Source organism: Acinonyx jubatus, chromosome B1 (genome assembly GCF_027475565.1).
Source record: "Acinonyx jubatus isolate Ajub_Pintada_27869175 chromosome B1, VMU_Ajub_asm_v1.0, whole genome shotgun sequence".
NCBI lineage: Eukaryota > Metazoa > Chordata > Mammalia > Carnivora > Felidae > Acinonyx > Acinonyx jubatus.
Genome location: NC_069382.1, coordinates 146941132 through 146964079, shown reverse-complemented (window position 1 = coordinate 146964079; position 22948 = coordinate 146941132). Strand labels below are relative to the sequence as shown.

The window sequence follows — 22948 nt, the reverse complement described above, 5'->3', positions numbered from 1 at the left end:
GGCTGCAAGGTTTCTCCTAGTTGTTCTCAGGAGTTCACATATAGGAGCCAATAAAATAGTCATATTGCTCTGTGGTTGGAGATTATTAGCATGGCTGTGGGGAAGTAGAAGATGGTGAAGTCATTAGGGTGCTGGCAATGGAAAGGTTGAAATAATAAAACCTCTAGGCTGCATAAGTTTAGAAGACAGTCATATTCCTGAGGGTGATGGACTGAGAGAAAATTGAGAAAATCGAGATCTAAGCTTGTCATAACTTTGAAGAATAGGATTAGTGTGAGAGTTGGAAAGATGGGACTCTGTAATGAGAGATGATAATTATGTATTACAAGTACTTGTTTGTATGTCTTCTAGCTCCTAGAGTACATGAATAATGCTTTATTAACGTTTAGCTCCCCTGCACCTAGCACAGAGTATGGGACATAGTAGTGCATAGAAATGAAGGAGTAAAATAAGGGTTGTCCTGGATTTACCCCTGATTCTGCCCGCCTAGATAACCAGAGTAGTACTTTTGTTAACTCTGGGACTATTGCTTGTAAACAGCCTGAGAGGTGTTTGAAGCATATTAAGCATAAGGAAAGGCAGCTTAGTATAGCATTCAGAATATAGGCTGTGCAGCCCCAAATCCTCTGTTTAAATCTGGGTTCTACCGCTTAATGCCTGTGTAAGTTTAGACAAATTACTTGATTTCTTTGTCTCAGTCCCTTCAACTAAGAAATAGGGCTTATAATAGTACAAGTATACATCACAGAATTGTCATAACTGGAAGAAATTAGCATTTGTAAAGAGCTTAAAACAGTGGCTACCACATGGAGATGCTATATAAGCATTGTTAAATAAATAAAATATTTAGGGTGTTGAAGCCACTCAAATTAAGAAAGCTCCATGATCGTTCGGTTTGGTGTCGGATTCAGTTGAGTGTTTCTCAGTAAAAGAGGGCCAATCCAACTAAATTTACCAAAATTCCCTTCATCTTTTTCCTGCTTATTCCAAATTTAGTCTCTTCCCCAGTCTTATTCCCAGCTTCTTATAACCATAAGAGAGGCTTAGCTCTTTAGTATTTTAGTAGGACCTATCAGATGGCAATATAATTCTAATTAATTACTCTGGCTACAAAACAAACTTAAACCTTTAAAAATTGTCAGTCTTTTGAGAAAATTGAACAAATTAATTGGAATTAAAATACACAAGGAAAAAATCCTGAAAATGGAATAGGCAGCTTTACCTGGCAGGCATCCACACTTCCTTCCAGGAACCCAGCACACAACATTCCAGGTGTGATCACACCACCATATACCTCTTCACTGTTGCAGGTTTTATTATCTATAATCTTCACTAATCCTTTTTGGAGTATATTAGGACTTGTTCCTAAAGGAAGAAAAGTGTATACTTTTTGCTGAAGTCAATATTAGTATCTCTGGCTAAGTTTATTTGTACTACTGTATACAATTTCCAAATCAATGTAAAACATATGTTTTAATTAAGCTTTTGCCTCCTTTCTTAGTAACAAAGTAGTAATGCAATGAACATACCAAGCTATTGTTAAAAATGACCACATTTAGGGGCGTCTGGGTAGCTTAGTTAGTTGTGCATCCGACTTTGGCTCAGGTCATGATCTCATGGTTCCTGGGTTTGAGCCCCGCGTCGGGCTCTATGCTGACAGCTCAGGGCCTGGAACCTGCTTTGGATTCTGGGTCTCCCTCTCTGTCTCTGCCCCTCCTTGGCTTGAATTCTCTCTCTCTCTCTCTCTCTCTCTCTCTCTCTCTCTCTCTCTCTCAAAAATAAACATTAAAAAATGACCATATTTGAAATACTTAGTGTGTTCATCCATGTGTAATGGGATTTTTTTTCCCTTTTGAATTGTTTTGGAATTTTATATTTATTACTTGTATGTGTTAGAAAACAAAATGAAAAATTCAAATTCCAAAACTTATATTTTATAATCATTTTAAGATTTTCTGCTGTTACTGTAATTCTGAACCTCAAAATTAATTTTAGATTTATTTTTTCTGTTTTCCAATGCATTTATGAACATAAATAGCCACTAAATCTTTACATAACTAGGGTCATGGGAATGCACATATTTAAATGATCTTTGCTCAAGTATTGCCTTTTCACATAGAGCTATTCATTTCTCCCCGTCAAAAATACCCAAACCTCTGTAGTCTTGTTTGTTTGTTTGTTTTGCTTTGGTACTTACCTGCATAAAACATGCTGTGTAATCTACGTATTTATTGTATTTTATGGTTATTGTCTTCTTTTACTAAATATATAAGCTTTTGAGGGCAGGAATATTTGCCTATTTTATAGATTTATATATCCAAACCACCTAGACCAGTATTTGGTATAAAGGTGGTAATCAAGATAAATATTTATTGGATAATGAATGAAGAAAATGGAAGAAAATGAATTACTTATTCAACAATGCCTTTCTATTAAAACTACCATTGTTAAGGGCAATTATGGTAAAAGCTCTAGGAAATTGTAGTTTCCATATGAATGTGGTTGAAGATAAATTTTCAATCCATTGCACATTATCCTCTTCAAAATGACCCAGAGAAAATCTATCTCAGGTTTAGTTGTGATTCAGAGTATTTTTTTTTTAACTCCTAGAGCTCAAACCATGTAATGGAAGAAGGTTAGGAACTCACCATCAGACTTTAATGTTCCCCATCCAGTGACCACCACATTTGAATTGGGTGGGAATGTGTAAGTAGCTTCAGGAAGACATGCTCTTCGGATGTTGCTTGTGTATAATACTGGCGAGGACAGATGCACAACAGCTATGTCATTATCGTGTGCAGGGTAATGATAGTTTTCATGAATTATAATATCCTTGATACTTCGTTTTGTTTGTGGATCACTTAAAAGAAGACCAAAACTAACATTCCATTCTTTGGGATCCCTGGCCCTAAAGAAATAGATTTATTTATTAAAAGTCCTATATTTCAGAGTTGCAGGAATTAACATCTTATATGTTTTAAAACAATTAGACACATATTGAATACCTTAGTGCATTTAACATATAAAAGTAAAGCTATGTGTAAGAGAAAAATAATAATAACATGAATAGACTTTGAATAATGCAATAAGCTATATTTTATTTTTTTAATAAGATATATTTTAAGAGATAAGCCATGGAAACTACCTTTTATCTCTCCAGAAAGACTCAAGGATATTTAGAAAGCTAAATATGATAAGACAAGATCGTAAGATTAAATAAAAAGTGGGCAAGATTATGGGACAGAGTAAACTCATGGAAATTAAGGAAATAGAAGAAATCCTCTTTTATAATATTTAAAAACTATAAATAGGAAGATACTTATGACTTTTACTACTATTTGTTAATCAAGGGTTTATCTATTAAGCACTGAAAAATAGTGTTGCTGGAACATATTCAAAATCTCAAGTTTAAGAGGGATTTTTATTTACAAATAAAACCAATAAGTGCTACATAAAGCCAATAGAAATTAGTAAAATTAAACATCAAACAAAAGGGTAAAAACAAAGCAAACTTTTGGTGTAATAATGTATCTTTTAAAGAAATAATAATTTCAAGTAGGGCTATAATATATATTGGAGGATGCAGGATGAATTCAAATACTTATGATTAAATAAATAAGACCAAATTAAATAATGATGAGAAAGAAATAGAAGAATAGTGTTCAGGATTTATAGTTTCTTTATAAAATGGATTAAGCATAGCTTAGTGATTCTCAACTAAGGGAAACTCAGTATCCTTCAGGAGACATTTGGTAATAACTGGAGACATTTTTGGTTTTCAGTCCTGGGGGCATGCTACTGGCATTTGGTGGGTGGGAACCAGGGATGCTGCTAAATATTCTATAATGCACAGGATACCCCTCACTCCAAAACTAAGAATCATTTGGACCAAATATAATAGTGCCACTGTTGACAATTCCTGCTCTACCCTGAATATATCTGTTTTTAAAAACTGATAATTCATTGAGAAATTTTGAGAGTATACTTCACAGTATTGAATAGTTGGAGGCATAGTTGTATAATCTATGTTCTTAAAAGATATGTATCTCAGACTTTCAGGTGCATGAGTGGCTTTGAGCCTTTATGTAGTCCAGAGCTTACTTTATGAAACAGTGAGCAGCAGTGACAAGCCAGCTGTTACTAATCAGAGTGGCTCCACACCGGTGGATACTGTTCTGTTGAAGGCTAGCTTGCCAAGGCCATTCCCCTTCTTGGGCATCCTTGCCCCCTGCTATCTTGTTGCCAGAAGGAGTTATTGTTCGTTGTCCACAACCTGCTCAAAATGGAGTTAGTTAGCATATAATGATACTGATATTGCTTTTGCATGCATTGCTATAGTTAACAAACTCTTGTAATACACGTCACTATTAACTGTTAACTGAGGAAAAGCCCATAGTCTTGGAGAAGTTAGGACTAACTGCTGATATGAGATTTTTTGAGAATTCACCCAAAATAGATTGACATTTTCACCTGCCCATCCTCATTAGTCACATAACTCTCTGTGTGTCTGTATGACCTTGCTATGATCTGTTATAAGAAGCATATAAAATGAAGTGTTTGAATTTAGAAGATAATAATTGATAACCAGTTACTAGGTTGTATATGAAAATGTGTGGCTTGTAATTTTGTGAGCAGTTGTTTAACACAGTGATTGCTCTGAAACATTTATAAGAAAGAGTGAATGGCTACAAATGCCAATGGGATAGTGACAAGAGATAGAGTAGACAGAAATGTGTTAGCGTTTGTTACAATACACAACATCTGGCCTAAAGGAATAACACTTGAAGATAGCCAACCCTTTCTCAAAGTAAAACGATTCTCTGAAACAGGACTATGCTCTAGTGTCAATTTAGATCCAGAGAAACTGCTGGACTCTTTAAGTCTTTAAAGCAAATTTGCAGTAATAGTACAACTTCACTATTATTGTGTCTCTCTCTGATTCTCTTGACTAAGTCATGTTACTCCAGCTAAAGCACTGAGCTTGTTCCTTAACAATTTATTGTATCTTTTACTAGAGATTGTCAGCCTTATTAAATGTTTTAGAGAGCAGGAACCATATATTTTAAAATATATACATATTTCTAGAACCTATCACAGAGAACCTATAACCTATGAGGTGCTCAACAAATGTATATAGAAATGAAGTCCATGTCATATAACCCATAAGACATCTTGAAATAAAAATGATATTTGACTGCAGGACCCATTTTTGTAATGGGTGTGTTCCTAACACTTAGAGTGAGAAAAACTTGCCATAATCAGTGCAGTGGGCATAGATGAAAGCAGTGGTTCTCAATCAGGGACAATTTTGCACTCCACTCCTAACCCCAGGAGAAATTTGGCAAGATCTGGAGATGTTTTTGGTTGTCATAATTGGGGTGGAGGATGCACTACTGGTATTTATTGGTAGAGGTTGGGGATGCTGCTAAAAATCTAGAAGGCACAGGACTGTCCCTGAAACAAACAAATTGGCCTACAGTGTTAATAGTGTTAAGGTTAAGCAACTCTGAATTAGAGAAAGGTATTTGTATCATGAACAAGAACATTTAAATTAATTGGAAAGGTTAGATGGTCAATTGCTTCACAGAAATGTGTTAAGATGTGTCTTGAGATATTCTTTCCTGAAGGTGGAAAGGCACCAGAAACACAGGGGAGGGACATGCAGACTTAAAAAGATCTTCACTAACCCTCTGAAGTCCTTAAATTTGTATATTGATTCTGATTCTAGATTGTTTTATTTGATGCAATCTAAACCTCAGGTTGTTAAGGCATCCTTTTCATAAAACCACTTAGCTGAAGCAGAGCCTTTGTGGTTTTTATTTTTGAATGAGCTTTCATATTGACCCACTAACTATAACTCCCTTTTCTTTTCCTTTCTTTCCACTCCCTTATCATGGAATCTACAGAGGATAAAACAAATAACTCAGAACCCAAAGGTATAATGGTTCTTCCCTATCCTCCCTCCCATTTGGACAACTCCTAAAGGAAGTTGGCCTTTACTGAACTTCCTTCGGAGGAATATAAAAACAAAGATGCTTCTCTGTGGGCTTGGAGGACCTCCCCTGTGTGACTCCACTTTCCTGCTTGTGCATTTGTTCAGAACTGTAGCCTAATTTATATTTGTCCATTAATTTCTGTTCTGAATTCCCATTTACTCATGGTTGTTGTGTCTGTTAAGCTTCTGGCTGCCACCTCTGCAGCATTACCTTGTTATTACCTCTGCTGAAATCTTACATGACACCTTGGAGCTTTTGTTATATCAAAGGTCACAGGGTAAACTTCAAGAATTTAAGGAATATAATGGAGACTTGATGGCTGATACTTTCAGAAACATCAAAGAATCTACCAAGCTCTTACAGCCTCCCTACCCTGGTAACTTGCATCCCATTTATGACTGTACTTTAACATACTTTGTCATGTACCAGACTCTATTCTTTCTTCAACCCTGTTTGATTTTTCTTGCCTCCCTCTCCCCCCCTTACTTTTTATTTAAAATATAATTAAAACCTCAGATAGGTCAAATCAAATTCAGAATGCTGATCTGGATGGTTGCTTAGTCTTCTGGCTAGAGAGAATACAAATTGGCCAGTCTCTTTCCTACTACTGTTTTTATTCCTGTCTTGTATACCTCTTTTCTATCAACCTGACAAATTTTTAATTGTGGATTTTGATTGTATCAGTAAAAAAATTTTTAATTGGAATAATTGACTTTAAAATGTCTTAAAAAAATTTTTTTTAGAGAGAGAGAGTGGGAGTTGGACAGGGAGGCAGAGGAGAGAAAGAGAGAATCTTAAACAGGCTGCATGCTTAGTGAAGAGCCCAACGTGGGATTTGATGCAGGGCTCGATCCTACATCCCTGGGATGATGACCTGAGCCAAAATTGAGTTGGGTGTTCAACTGAGCCACCCAGGGACGCCTAAAATGTCTTATTAAGTTCCTTGAGGGTTGTTCAGTAAAAATATGTCAGAAAGAAAAATAATCCAATAAAGCTTTGTGTTTAAGTTTTGCCCAGGTTGCTCAGAAATAACTATGCTGTGACTGGAAGGTAGTAAGGACCAATGACGTTGGTGTTGCTTGGCTCTGGAGGGTGATTTCCAGCTGCCAGAATTAGTCTCATTGCCCAGGTAAGAGCAGTGCTCCTCTGACAGCCTGCTACAAGTTCTGGCAACCCTGTGGATCAGATTTCCCTGGGCAGTGGTTCGGAGAATAGAAGCAGAACGCCTTGGCCAGCAAGGGAGCTGCCTGCATGTAAGTCTCAGCACACTGAACTTGGCTTGTATCATCAGAATTCCACAGAGAGTTCCTAGGCCTAAAGCTTTTATAGGCAGAATAAAAAATACAAATAGCTGAAATCTACTGAGTGCTTATTATGAACTGTACACTTTTGTAAGTACTTTACTTGTGCTGCCTTCTTTTATCATCGCAGTGGCTTGGAACTGAAGGTTTCAGAAATTAAATAACCTATGTAAATTCATCCAGTTGGTAAGTGTATGATCTGGGGCTCAACACTGATGTGTAGCTGGTTTTAGATCCTAAGTTCTTAATTATCACTGCTTGTCCCTAGATACCCTCTGCCATTATGGCATGTAATAATGTCTTCCTCATTTAAAATCCATGATATCAGTCAATTTAAGATCAACCACAGTCATCCTTTTACAAGTTTCTGAAAGCAGGCTTCCCATTACATCTTTATGTACACTGTATTGACTGTCAAGTGAAGTTCTTTTTTGCCATCCAAGGAATTAAATTTCATTAGAAAATAACTCTTTGTCAATGAACTTACAGGTATTGAGAAGATTTTCTGCTGCTGGCATTTCAATGTCTAAAAGTCAAAGAAAAAGAAAAAAATATTTACATTTCTGAACATTTTAAAATATTAATTAATACTAATTATTTTGTTTTGGGGAACACATTATTCTGTAAACAATCATTTTATTCAGTTTTGACTATATGCTTTCTATGTTCATGGATTAGCATAGAGAGAAATAAAATCTTAGTTTTCATTCCTCTGCTTCTAAAGACTCTCAAGTTCCCCATTATAAGTTGAAAAAAAGGTCTGGGTCCTAAAAAGTACTAAAATATATAAAAATGGTGATCTTTCACTGTGTCTTGATTCCAAGTCACCAGGTAACTGAATGTATTTAACATTAGTCTTTGTACCACTTTAAATACTCTTGGCCATATCTAAAATCAGCCACAATATGGTGACCGATTTCATACAGATTTGGATTCACTTTACTCGGGAGTAATTTGGCACATGCCCTTCTCAAGTTAGCACCTTAGCTTCTCACTTTCTGCCAGAAGGGGCCTGCTGGACATTCCCAGATGGACAATAGGAAATGTAGGAGTTAACTCTGTAGGAGCTGGTGCAAGATGGGTGTCAATGGACAAATTCTTCCCCTGTTAGTCATTGGGGAGCACAGTTCTGATATATAATTCAGAAGATTCTATGGGATGGAGCTAGAGTTGCCCCTGATGTTGGAAATTCTCCCTCCTTATTTTATGCTTTTTGCCTTTTACTCTTTCTTAGATCAAATACCACATGTGAGTCTGTCTCAGGCTCTGCGTTTTGAGAAACCAGGCTTAAATACTGAAATAACCAGATAGCATAACAAATAATGCTAATAACTAGGAGAGACTATGCACATTATTTATGCAGTGCATTTTTTTTTGGTGTTGAGTGCATTTTGGTATATTTTGATCCTTTTAAAATTAATACCCTTTGTGTGGTTTCAGTTATTCAGAACACTCAATTAAGTATGCCAATTTGTTTTGGATAAAAAAAATTAGTAATAAAGCGGACTTTAATATTGTCTACTCATTCCTATACATCTAGGGAATATTTCAGAATGAGATCTACAATAGATGATTTTGTTGTGGGCCCCAAATCTCTGCAGAACTGCAAACGTGTTTAATTCATGATGAAGGTATATGGGGAGAGGGTGAACAAGTGAATCACAATTATGCCCCAAATTTCAGATGTAGAGAACTATAAATATACTAGCCATTTCTACTTAAGGGTTTCTCTTCAAAAAATGAATCATCAGTTGCTCTGTAGGTTAAATACTATATATGCCAATGGAGGTTCATTTTTATTATGCTCTTGCATTTCTATAAATCCAGGAGGGAGTATCCATTTATATATGACAATTATAGTTACACACTCTTACCTTAGGTTGCACAACAAATCAAGGGGACAAAAGAATTCTTTACCAGAAAGTCAACTTGTTTGAACAAAAAGGCAGGACCAATTCAACTGTCAGATGGACTGAGTAGGTATGAGCCACACCCACTTAAACTGAAAGGTGGCTCATTTCCACCTAATCCTTCATAGCTGCCTTTCAGAAGCTAATTTTTATTGGACATGATACCTTTAGAGTTTCATTTTGAGCTTTGTGTGGTTAGCAAAATATACAAAACCATATCAAAAGTTTGGGAAATGATTATACTCCTGTAACTTGACCGGAAAAATGTTAAATGCTACACCTTATGAACTAATTATTTAGAGAACTCTACTATGTTCACAGAACTTTCTTCTTTCTTTGAGGTTTCTTTATTGATGTATGTGTTGCTAAAGGGGAGAAATGTTTTTGACTTATAATTTGCTTTTAATAGTTGTATTATACCAGAGCTTAATAGAATAACTATTGCTTGGGTAGGTGAAAGACAGACAGGTACAATAAATGGGGGAAGCGATTTAAGCTGTCACTCCTTGGATTGAGTCACTGCTGTGGCTATTTGTGTTTGCTGTAAGTCTTTGGCTCACACTCAAAAGCTAGAACTCTTATGGATTTATGCTTGAATCAAGGAGTCAACTCTGTAACTTAAGGTACTCTGTTTACAATGTAACGTATAAAGGAAGTGACAACAAACATGGCATTCCCCTTGCCAAAAGGAGATTCCATCGAAGGATAGATAATAAGACAAAGTGGTTTTAAAAAGCAGCTCAGGAACTGTGTGCTGATCTTCTCCTATGGGCCAGGAATCAAAGACAATAGACATGGACCCTGTCCTCAATGAACTTGGAGTGTAGTGGAAGAGATATACAACTAAGTAGATAATTTAATATATGTTTAGTGCTATGGCAGATTTGTGCATAGAAAATTGGATGCACCAAGAAAAGTCACTTAGCATCGAGGGGTAGCAGGGGAACTAGGAATAGTTGATGACAAACATTTTTTGGAAAGGAGTCAAGCTATTAAAAATAAGTGGGGGAAAAATAGCCATAATTCACTCATTATTGAACATTGAATTAGAAAAGATACCTAGGTGCTTTCTAAATGGGCTTTGAATCTACAATTATTTAATATTTGCTATCTTTCTGGAATTAGAAAGTAAGATATGCAAATTTGGATGTACTGGTAAAAGTCTGATATCCAGTGAATATTCCTTAAAAATCTGAAATCTTAAAAATCTGAAAATTCCTTAAAAAATCTGAAACTTAATAATAATGAAAACTAAGCTATATGATTCTAAAGTATAAGGAAGAATTTTATAGTAGCAGTAGATACATTTATAATATAAATTTTCATAGATCCTGAGCTTTAACTCTACTCAGGTGAATTTATTTACTTTACCTGAGTCCAAATGCTAAATAAATTGATTAATCCTACTTTTCAGATAATTTCCCTGGGGTTCTAGCATTAAAAATATAGAGGAGAGTAACCGAATTCTGTTACAGAATGTATTTTATGGGATGTTTAAAAATTTTCATGTGTTAGGTCTGTGAAAACTTTAAAATTATAAATGGGCATGGATTTACTGAGCAAGGTAGCTACTAGAATTGTTTTATCACACAGGAATTATCAACCTTGGAAGTTCATTCATAATAATTTCATCTCCTGCCCCTTAACTTCCCCCCCAAAAAGGAGTGTGAATAAGACCGGTCTGAATTAAACGGCAAAGGAACAGAGTTGTGGACTTGGATTGTGGTTGAACAAAAGCTGAATTCTTCACACACTGAAGGTTTTGATTAGTCACGTGGCTGCATACTTAACCTCAATAAATGCTTTTCTTTGTGTTTCTAATTAGACTGAAAATTATCTCTGTGGTTTCATATATATTTGTCATTCCTCAGAGTGATGTAGATTAGTTTTTTTACAGTACATATCTTTAATATGTCTGCCATTTTGACTCTGAAGATAACATTAAAAAATATTTTAAGAGTTAATTATAATAAATACATCTTTTAATAAAATCCTTTAATAAAATTAATAAACCTTTTAAAATTAATTAAATATTTAAAATTAATTAAACCTAATAACCAATTATATATGCAGGTAGTAGTTTTTAAGGTAGAAACTCACTCCATTTTTCTAATCTTAATGCATATTTCAAGAAATGTGAAAAAGCCAAACTTATTTGGATCTTATTTGTGCTTCTTCTATACTTAGCCATTGTTGATTTTAAGCTTTGATAGTAGCACAAAAGACCACTGGTAATGAAGAGAGGACAAGACATGTGCTAGGGAGAATATTTAGACAGTTATGCTGGTAGAGTGAGCAATGGAAAATATAAGTGATAACATCTACCTTATGCTTTTGACATGACACGCTTGTGTTTCTAAGGGGTCCTTTTGAGGACACACATTGGAGAGAAAGTTAATATTTAGGGTAGCACTTTCACTTTTGTTTTCCCTGGTACCTAGACATTTTGTGAAGGTCTGCATTTTGATGGCTTGGCTCTGGTACAACACCAAGCAGAGAATACTTCGTGGATTTCTTTCAGTTCAGGTCTGTGGCTTTCTTTAAGACCTGTCTTGAAAGGTAGCTTCTCCAAGAAGTTTTTCTTTTTTTTTTTCTTTCTTTATTTATTTTTGAGATGGGGGGGGGGAGAGGGAGATTGAGAGCGGGGGAGGGGCAGAAAGACAGGGAGACCGAGAATCCCAAGCAGGCTCTACACTGTCAGCACAGAGTTCCACTCAGGGCAGGATCTCACAAAATGTGAGATCGTGACCTGAGCTGAAATCAAAAGTCAGACACTTAACCAATGAGCCATCCAGGTGCCCCAAGAAGGTTTTCTTATTAACTCCCTCTTCTCATATGATTTCTTAGCTTTTGCTCTTGCCAATTTGCATATGTTAGTTTTTGATGCAAAATAACCATCGCCTTGTAATATTTTCTTCATGCTGAAAGAATTAAATTTTTTTCTCTGGAATTTATTTAAATTCCTTTTTTTCTTTAAGTTTTTAAAAATGTTTTATTTATTTTTGAGAAAGAGAGAGACAGAGAATGAGTGGGGAGGGCCAGAGAAAGAGACGGAGACGCAGAATCTGAAACAGTCTCCAGCTCTGAGCTGTCAGCACAGAGCCCGAAGTGGGGCTTGAACTTGGGAACAACAAGAACATGACCTAGGCTGAATTTGGACGCTTAACCAACTGAGCCACTCGGTGTCCCTTAAGTTGCTTGTTTTAAACGTATTTTTCTACAGAAAAATAAATTATTCTGGAACTATATACTTTAAAAAAAACAAGAAAAATAAAAATATTGAGGCATTGGTTAATTGACCCAGTGATAACCATAAGAGAATTTATAGATTTATTTTATGCAATACTGATGAGTAAATTTATGACAATTACATGGCTTTTGAAGTTGCACAAGTAACCTGTCATTAAACACAAACCACAACTATTCTCTTCTTACTCAGAACATATAGGACTCATGTTTTTCTTCAGAAATTCTACATAAGAGACAAGAATGTAGAAGGTACCAAGAATGGAAAAACTGGTTAGGAAAATATTTCTGAAATCTTTAAGTTTAAATTTCTTCCTGACCTGAGTTGACCTCTTTAAAAAAAGAGGTATTCATATTTTGAATGCCTTTTCTTGTCCTTTATTGATATTATTCCACATTATGAGCTTTAGTGAAAGCTCTTGGAAGCACAACTTAATAATTTATCTGAATAATTAATCTGAAACCTGATCTGAAACTTAATAATAATGATAAAAAAGCTATATGACTCTAAAGTATAAGGAAGAATTTTACAGTAGCAGTAGATACATTTATCTATTAGTAGATCACTTTAAGGAGAAAAAACATTAAAACTGGCATCTAGTATATGGTACTTTCAGCTATTTAAAGTATATTACATTAAGAGAAGCCGGAAAGAGTCGTATTTAATTCATCAGTAATATAAAAGAAGAATCAAAGTGGTTTTGGCTCATAGTTTTAGTATCTTTACAATTTTATATGAATGAATGCCCAAAGATTTTAACACCAAGAAAAAAATCTCAAATAACCTAGTTTTCCATCTCAAGGAACTAGAAGAAGAATGAAGTGACCAGGAGGAAAGAAATAACAAATATCAGAGAGGAAATAAGTGAAATAGAGACTAAAAGGACTATAGAAAAAATTGATGAAACTAAGAGCTGGTTCTTTGAAAAGATAAACAAATTTGAGAAACCTTTAATTAAACTCACCAGGAAAAAAAAAAGAGAGGATTCAAATAAATAAAATCAGAAGTAGAAAGAGACATTACACCTGATACCACAGAAATAGAGAATCATAAGAAGCTGCTATGAGTAATTATAATGCCAACAAATTTGACAACTTAGAAGGAATAGATACATTCCTGGAAATGTACAACCTACCAAGACTGAACCATGAAGAAATAGAAAATCTGAACAGACTGATTACTGATAAGGAGATTGAATCAGTAATCAAAAAGCTCCCTTAAAAAGTCCAGGATCAGATGGTTTCACTGGTGAATTCTATCAAACATTCACAGAGAAATTAATACTAATCCTTTTCAGCCTTTTCCAAAAAATGGAAGAGGAGGGAACACTTCCAAACTCATGTTATGAAGCCAGTATTACCTGATACCAAAATCAAAGATGTCATATGAAAAAAATTATATTCCTGATGAATAAATATGCAAAAATCCTCAATAAAATATTAGCAAACTGAATTCATCAATGCATTAAAAGATCAAGTGGAATTCATTCCATGGATGCAAGGATCTGCAAATCAGTCAATGTGGGGTGGGGAGAGGTGGGAAAAATGGGTGAAGGGAGTCAAAAGGGGATTATTTTCCCGTTATAAAATAAATAGGTCATGGGGATGTAAGGTACACCATGGTAACTTTAGTTCATATTGCATATTTTAAACTTTCTAAGAGAATAGAACTTAAATTTCTCATCGCAAGAAAACATTTTCTCTTAATATGTACGGTGACAGATGTTAACTAGATTTATTGTGGTGTTCATTTGGCAATATATACAAATTTTGAATCATTATGTTGTACACCTGAAATGAATGTAATGTCAATAAGAAAAGATTTTAGGTTGCTGAAATAGAAGATAAAATATTATCATTATGTTTTAGTGGGAGTAACTCCATAGTGCTAGTTTTTCAGAGTCTTAAAAGATTGCCAGACTTCTCAAAGACATTTAAAAAATTCATGCTATGACTCATTTAAATCATATTTGTTACAACAGTAACTCAGAGAGTTAGGAATACGAGAGATAAAGAGCCAAATTCATCAGGACATCTAAGATCTAATTCCAAGAAATGTGTATGTTTTTTAAATGTAATTTTAAAAAATCCAACATTTTATTATGATAAATAGCAGATTTAGATGCATTTGTAATAAATAATGTTTACGCTTCCCTAATTTCCCCCAAAGGCAATATCTTACAAGATGTTATAAAGACAATATCTTCAAAGCTCTAGTACAATATCATATCCAGGATATTGACATTGATGCTGTCGAAGTACAGCACATTTTGATCATCACAAGAATTTGTCATGTTGCCCTTTTATAGTCATATCTACTTATTTCCATCCTACTCCTTCCTTAATCCCTGGTAACCACTAATCTGTTCTCCTCTTCTATAATTTTATCATTTCAAGAATGTTCCATATATTCATGTAAATAGATTCATACAGTATGTACCTTTTCTGGATTGACTTCTTTTACTCAATGTAACTCTCTAGAGATTCATCCAAGTTCTTCTTATTGCTAAGTAGTATTACATGGTATGATGTACCCAAGTTTGTTTAACCCTTAACTTCTTGAAGAATATCTGGATTGTTTTAAGTTTTTGGCATTTAGGTATAAAGCTGCTATCAACACCATGTGTAAGTTTTTATGGAAACACAATCATCTGTCTGGGATAATGCCTAGGAGTGCAATTAATGGGTTGTATGGCTGTTGTATGTTTAATTTTTTTTTGAACCAGATTATTTTCCAGAATGGATTTACACTTTACATTCTCATGAGTGCTATATGAATGATTCATTTTCTCCACATCTTTGCCAGCATTTGGTTTTGTCATCATTTAAAAAAAATTAGCCATTTTCATAAAGATGTAGCAATATCTCACTATAGTTTTTTTGTTTGGTTTTTAAAAATTTATTTATTTTGAGAGAGAAAGAGAGGAAGAGAGAAAGAGAGAGAGAGAGCACACATGAGCAGGTGAGAGGGAGAAAGAGAGGGAGAGAATCCCAAGCAGGCTCTGTATTGTCAGAGCTCAATGCTGGCCTTGAACCCACAAACTGTAATATCATGACCTGAGCCAAAATCAAGAGTCAGATGTTTAACTGACTGAGTCACCCAGGCACCCCTCATTGTAGTTTGAAGTTATATTTCTCTAATTGCTAATAATATCGAACACATATTCATGTGCTTATTTCCCATGTGTATATTCTTTTTGGTTAAATGTCTCTGTGTCTTTTGCTAGTTTCTAAATGGATTGTTTTTTCACTGAGTTTTGAGAGTTCTTTATATATTCTAGATACTAGTCCTTTGATAAGTGGTATGAAAATATTTTTTTTTCTGTCTGTAGCTTGTTTTTCATCCTTAATAGACTTTTGCAGAACAAAAATTTTAATTTTGATGAAGTTTATCAATTTTCCTGTTTTTGAAACATGCTTTTGGTGTCAAGTCAAAGAACTCTACCTAGCCCTAGATACAAAAGATTTCTCCTACATTTTTTTTTCTAAAAAAGATAATCCTGTATATCAATTTGGGGACAATTGACATCTTTACTATGTTGAGTCTTTCAATCCATGAAGATGATTTTTCTCTTCATTTATTTACATCTTCTTTGATTTCTTTCATCAGTGCTGTGTAGTTTTCAGTATATAAATCCTGTATATATTTAATTAGAGCCCAGGAAGGGTGGAAATAGAGGATCCCCACTTAGCTTTTGCTACCATGGGTTGGGGTAAAGCCATAGTTTTTTTCCTATGGTGTTTTGGCTGCAGCAGAGCAGTTATTGTTTAAAAGCATTCTATCTTGCTATATTGATGCTTTTCTGGTCTTTTGATTAACAAAAGCAAGCCTTCCCCACCCCCCAACCCCCTGCATTCTTGGGAGTTTTTGGATCACTGGCTTCTTCAGCTCCCACTTTAGAATGTATGAAGCAAACTGATGGGACTTGTTACCATGTTGTTGGGCCCTGAGGTCACCTCTCAGTCTGGGATCTTCTTAAGTTTGTTTTATATATAATATCTAGGGATTTTAGGTGTATTTAGTGGGGGGAATAGGGAAAAGTACATCTATTCCATCTTCCTAGATGGTAAATTCATGTATTCCATATGGCATATTTATAAAACTTTTTCTCATACCCTTTCATCTATTTTTTTTATAATCTCAAATTCTGACTCCTCTTTTTTTCTTCTTAATAAGTGAAAATATTCCCCAAAACTCTATCTTTGACTCTTCCTCTTTTCATCTTCTTATATTCTTTGCAATCTTATTCTTTTTTAGTATTTCATTATTATATTATGGGAATGACCATCATATTTATGGTTTTAGACCCAAACTTCCTTCAGAGGACCAATATTTTATTTCCAAATGCTTGATAAATAACTTTATCTGGTGAGGTATATTCTATCTAATACTCAAAATGTAAGCTAATCACCTATATTCTACTTCTCTATTGTATGCTATTTCTATATGAAGTTATCATTCCACTAATTACTCAGACTTAAACGTTGGATGCTGTATTCAATTTCTCTCACTGTTTTGCCTCATATCAGGTATGTCAATTCCATTCTAATACTGTTTTCACTATGACAGTTCAGGTTTTCAGTTCTTCACACTTATACCATTTTAATTATTTTCTAACCAATCTATCTGCTTAAAGACTCTCCCCTGTAGCTCATGTTACACAATATTATAAAATGAAATTTTAGAAACCAAAGCTTTGACCTTGTGTTTTTCAAAAATGAATGAATCTTAATGTACCCTACCAAAGTGCCGTTTTTTTTTTTTTTCTTTTTTAAGTGGGCTTCATGCACAGTGTAGAGCCCAATGTGGGGCTTAAACTCACAACCTTGAGATTAAGACATGAGCTGAGATCAAGAGTCAGACGCTTAACCAATTAAGCCACCCAGGTACCCCCAAAGTGGAACTCTCTCTCCTTTTTTTTTTTTTTTCCAAAATGGAGTTCTTTAACCTAAAACTCATCACTCTTAATTTTGATTATGTTATAACTCACTCAAGCTGGACATGAGTGCAGTGGCTAAAAAGGCTTAGGTTCTTGGGAAATGAAAGCAAACAAGCTAGGACAAATTTGAAGAGAGACAAGAGCATTAGTCTAGCTATATGTACAATTGGCCTTTTAGGATTATGTGAGGCAAGTAGGCTGTCTGAAAACCCGTTTCAAACTTAAGATTATTTGGGCTTGATGGTGATTGGCAGTGCACTTTGGGAAGTTATATTAGAGTTCTCTAGAGAAATAGAAGTATTCATTCATTCATTCATTCATTCATCCATGCATTAGGAGGAATTGGCTCACAGGCAATTATGGAGGCTGAGAAGTCCTGTGACCTGCCATCTGCAAGCTGGACACCCACAAAAGCAGTGATGTAATTCCAGTTCAAATCCAAAGGCCTGGGAAATAGACTTCCAATGGTGTAAATCCCAGAACAAGGGCAGGAGAAAACCAATATTCTAGCTCAAAGTCAGGCAGAGGGAGAGAGAATTTACCCTTTATCTTTTTATCCTATTCAGACCTTTAATAGGTTGGATTATGCTCATCCACATTGGGAAAGGCAATCAGATTTACTCAGTCCACCAATTCAAATGTTAATATTTTCTGGAAACATCCTCACAGGTATACCTAGAAATAATGTTTAACCAGATATCTAGGCATCCTCTGGTTCAGCAATGTTGCCACATAAAATTAATCATCATACAGATCTATCCCAACCTCAGATGGATGATGCTGGATATCAGTTAGGACATGTCTGTGTTCCAGGTGTGTCTAATAGTTGTGTTATTCAATATTGTATATTGCAAACTCTAAGCTCAAAGTTGAATTTTAAAATTACCTAAAGAAATATTATTTTAATTAAATATCTAGGGTTATTGGAAGACCTTTTGAAATACCATCAGAAATAATGCTCCACATTTCTCAGGAGACTTAGCAACATTTTCTCTGGAATAAAGTCAAGAATCAGGAAATGATGGTGTCTGAGGAGCCAAAAGTTACATTAAAAAAATAACTCACTAGAACTTATATAATTAAGGATATAATATAATATATTTATATTATAATTTAATTAATATAATTTATGTTATAAATTAATAATTAATTATACATATAATAAATTATAATTAATTAATAAAATACCCTCATTCAAAGGCTATTTGCTTTTCTCAGGTCATAATCTGACAGTACATGAGATGGAGACCTGTGTCAGTTGCCATGCCTACAGTGTAGAGACTGCTTGGGATTCTCTCTCTCCCTCCCTCTCTGCCCCTCCCCTGCTCTCTCTCTCTCAAAACAAACAAACAAACAAACAAACAAAGGCTATTTGCTTTTCTAATTTTTATGTATAAGTTACTGTGAAATATGTAAATAGATTTGGAGGAGTTAGAAGAAAGAACATAGAGTAAACAAGTGACATCAAGAACTCTGCTTGACATTGAAGTATGAGAAAGAAATAAAATATAAAGAACAAATATAAGAGCTGAAAACTTGGGATCATTTATTGAAGGCATCAATAACCTTACTTCCCTAAATGCCCTTAGGGCACTACAATATCCACTATATATATATATATATATATATATATATATATATATATATATATATATAATAGTATATATATACTTTAATGTTTCTTTTTTTAATGTTTGTTCATTTTTGAGAGAAAAAGAGAGAGAGAGAGAGAGCACAAGCAGGGGAGGGGCAGAGAGAGGGGGAGACACAGAATCCCAAGCAGGTTCCAGGCTCTGAGCCGTCAGCACAGAGTCCAATGTGGGGCTCCAACCCATGAACCGCAAAATCATGAACTGAGCCAAAGTCAGATGCTTAACTGACTGAGCCACCCAGGCGCCCCAATATCCACTATATATTAATGAATTCCACAGCGATGTCAGAAAAGTAGGTGGAAATTTTGAGAAAGATTTTTGAAAAAAATAATTTTAAAGAGACTTTTTGTGTTTTATTAAAAAATAAAATATGAACTCTTTGGAAAGTTTGCTTTTTTAGAAGATTTATTTCCAAGGAATTTTGAATGGCCAAGATCTTACACTAGTTAGAATACTTTAAGAAAACTTTTGCTGATAAAATAGGTTTATAGAGCTTAAGATTGGCTCTCGGTTAAGAAAGGACCCTCTGGGCAATAGTATGCTTTTAAAAATGTCCTCTAGGATTTATCAAAGAATGATTAGTTAGTTCAGTTCCTTAAAGCATGGTATGAATGAAGCCATGCATTGTCTCAGGATCAAGCCACATGAAAGAAGTGTGTTTTACTAAATCATCATCCATATCTCAGTGTTGGCCAGCTGCTCACAAATGAGTGGTAGGCCAGAGTTTCACTCTTCTTCTCATAAAACTCTTAACAGTGAGTCAGGACTGTCATCCTTGTATATAAAGTTCTGTTATTATTCTTTCTATTACTTCCACATATTTGAGTTTTTACTTTAACCAATTATGATTTAGTATAAATATTTAAAATATTTCTCATACCTATTCGATAGATAATTAAGTATACCAGTACGTACAAGGTATTTTTTGTCGAAATGATTATTATTTTAAAATATGTTTATTAAAATTATGAGCATTTAACTTTATAAGGTATTTCGTTTAAAATGTTTATGAGGCATTTCTTCACATTTACAAGGAGTGACTTGAATTTTTCCTTCCAGGGCTTTCAGGAGAGGGCCACCATGTGGTCATTCTTGCAGTTGTGTAGTTGGTACATCTAGTCTAGCATTACATTTTTTCCTTAGCTCTTGGTGTAATAGTTTATGGCAGTGATAGTGAAGTACATCATAGTGAGATATCATTTGCATTGTTTTACTTGTTCTTTTTTCTCCCCTTTTTTGTGCATTAAAATTTAAATTACATAAACATTAAGTATCATATATATGTTTTGTTTTGGTTATCATACTATAAAATAACAAGATCATAGAAGTAGTCATATTATAAAATAATAAAGGAAAATTGGCTATGTTAACCAATTTTACCTATTGAAGTTATCATCTCTATTTTAAAGGAATGTGATAGTGTTTAAGCATAAGTGAATATAAATTCAGGTGTTTTGGAATGCATAAAAATTTTTCCCATTGAAGTCAATGGTATTAGGTTAAGGAATTTGCCTTATAAGAGATTTTTTTAGGAAACTATTCTTTCATGGGCAGGGAAAACTATGCCATCAATGGTTTTTCTAGGTTTTATATTAACCAATCAACTTGAAAATCTTTGATCTATTGAGTTTAGAATTGATAGAGAAAACATTGTCTCTCACTGAAGGATACAATCCCATAAATACTGATTGTTAGTACCTTGGAAGGTAGTAGAATGTCATTTTTCCTGGAATTCAAGAATGACTGGAAAATTAAAGTAAACATTGTGTTCATGTTTCTCAATAATTGAAGCATTCCTTCCATCCTAAATCTGGGAGTGGCAGTGTCTGCCTACATGTGCCAGACTTGCAATCAGCCCTCCTTAATTGGGATTCTGGAAGAGAATTAAGCTCTAACGCCATGGGGAGCTTTCATTTTTATGAAATGAATGAACTCCCCCCTTCTATTACTGAAATATAATTAACATGCATTGTTATATTAGATTCAGGTGTACAGTATAATGACTCAATAATTCTATACATTACTCTGTGTCCATCAAGATAAGTGTACTCTTAATCCTCTTTTATCTATCTGAAGTTCTCTTTTATGAATCTGGAATCATCCTATGTATCATCCTTAAGAGAACTGACAACAGGCACTCACATCATTTTTGTTAGGGCTTAATTCTTTGTTGAACCTTAGATGCGAAAGGCTATATATATTCTCTCCTACTTTGGTTTTCAGTTGCAGCTTTGATATTGTGGAATTCATCAGTTCAGCCAACAATCACTTGCTGCTATATGCCAGCCCCTGCATAGGCTTGAAGATGTAATGGTGAGCAAACATGACTTATGGAAGAGATGGTCAGTAATCAAATAATCATTTTAGTGAATACGTAATTAAACCCTGGAAAGTGCTCTGAAAGAAAGGAACCAGTTTCTCTGAGACCAGTGTTAAAGGAATCTGTCCTCTGTTGGGACTGCTGGCCAAAAGTGATGACAAGGGTTTACACACCATTTGACTGAGAAACCTGGGCTTGGGGCATGTTGTTGACAAAACCAGTTTTCAGCTGTTCTCATTTAGCAACTTGCAATTGCTGTTTGATTTTACCAGCTGATGACAGCATTAGGTCCAATCCACATCACACTGTTTCTACTGGATAAACTTAAAACGTATTTGTGTAATAATGATACCAATTATGTCTTTCATATACGCTGAATCAGTGTGAGGTTAAATGTGTATACTTGTATATGTATTTATTTATTTTATAAACTTTTTTGTTGAGAGGAACAATACTCTTTTTCTCTTTCAAGTCCCCACAGTGCCTAGCAAAGTATTTGTACAGTACTTCATAACTGTTAAAACTAATATTTCATAATATTTGATTTCAACCTCTCTCAGCGATTTTTTAAGTTAGATATGGACTTACATGCTTTCTTTGTTAATGTTAAAATGGAGGGCAGAGTTTAAAGGATTTTGATTTGGGATGATTGACTTTAGACTTAGAAAAAGAAGCCAGATTGTTTTTTCACTAATTTGCAGATCTGCTTGTTTCTCTGTTCTTTCAAGGTCACCACACACAGGATAAGCTGTGTGAGAAGGAAGGTTCTAAGAGAAAGCATCTAATAACCTGAGGAGAGTCACATTTCAACAACACGATGACTTCTTATCCAGGAGAAACATGTTCAGGTTTTGCTTTTGGATCCTTTTGATGTTCTATGCAAATGAACCCTTGGCCTAGATTTATTTTTTTCACAAACATTTCATCCTTTTAGTCCTTCCTATGGGGCGGGGATACTTTTCTGCCCTTGGTCAAATTTGCTGTAGCTGAGAACTGATAGCTGAGCTTAGCTGTGCTGAGCGTTGGCTGTCCTTTTATGAAGACCAGAGAGACACTCATTATCCTGGGAATGAATATTATGGGACACTTGTCCCTGCCTTTTAGAAGCTGTCTTTCACAATACTGTTAGATGACCAAGAATAAGAACTGGTTTATGCAATTGCACACCTGAAACTAGTATAACACTGTATGTTAACTACACTGGAATTAAAAAAAAATTAAAAAAATACATTGTACTTAAGAGTGAGAGAGACAAAGCCCATTAAAGGCCCATCAGGAAGTAGGTTTGATGTTAAAGAGATTCAAACTCATTTCTGTAATGTGGGAGTCTAGATTCTTTTTTTTCTTAATTTTTTTTAATCTTTATTTTTGAGAGAGAGAGAGAGAGAGAGACATAGTGTGAGTGGGGGAGGGGCAGAGAGAGAGGGAGACACAGAATCCAAAGCAGGCTCCAGGCTCTGAGATGTCAGCACAGAGCCCGACACGGGGCTCGAACTCACGAACCGCGAAATCATGACCTGAGCTGGAGTCATGCCCAACCGACTACACCACCCAGGCGCCCCAGGAGTCTAGATTCTTGAGAT

The 22948-nt window shown here is 34.8% G+C and overlaps 1 protein-coding gene across 1 annotated transcript in view; it reads right to left on the bottom strand.

Annotated features, from left to right (window-relative positions):
- The window catches only part of LOC106977000 (transmembrane protease serine 11C-like), a 38006-nt gene that overhangs the window by 3220 nt on the left and 11838 nt on the right, over positions 1-22948 (bottom strand). Inside the window, exons 3-7 of the mRNA XM_053216177.1 lie at positions 8293-8401; positions 7785-7823; positions 4102-4273; positions 2649-2908; positions 1223-1365 (exon numbers count right to left, since the gene is read on the bottom strand). Of these exons, the coding sequence (XP_053072152.1) occupies positions 1223-1365; positions 2649-2908; positions 4102-4273; positions 7785-7823; positions 8293-8401 (723 nt within the window). The remainder of the gene's footprint in view (positions 1-1222; positions 1366-2648; positions 2909-4101; positions 4274-7784; positions 7824-8292; positions 8402-22948) is intronic.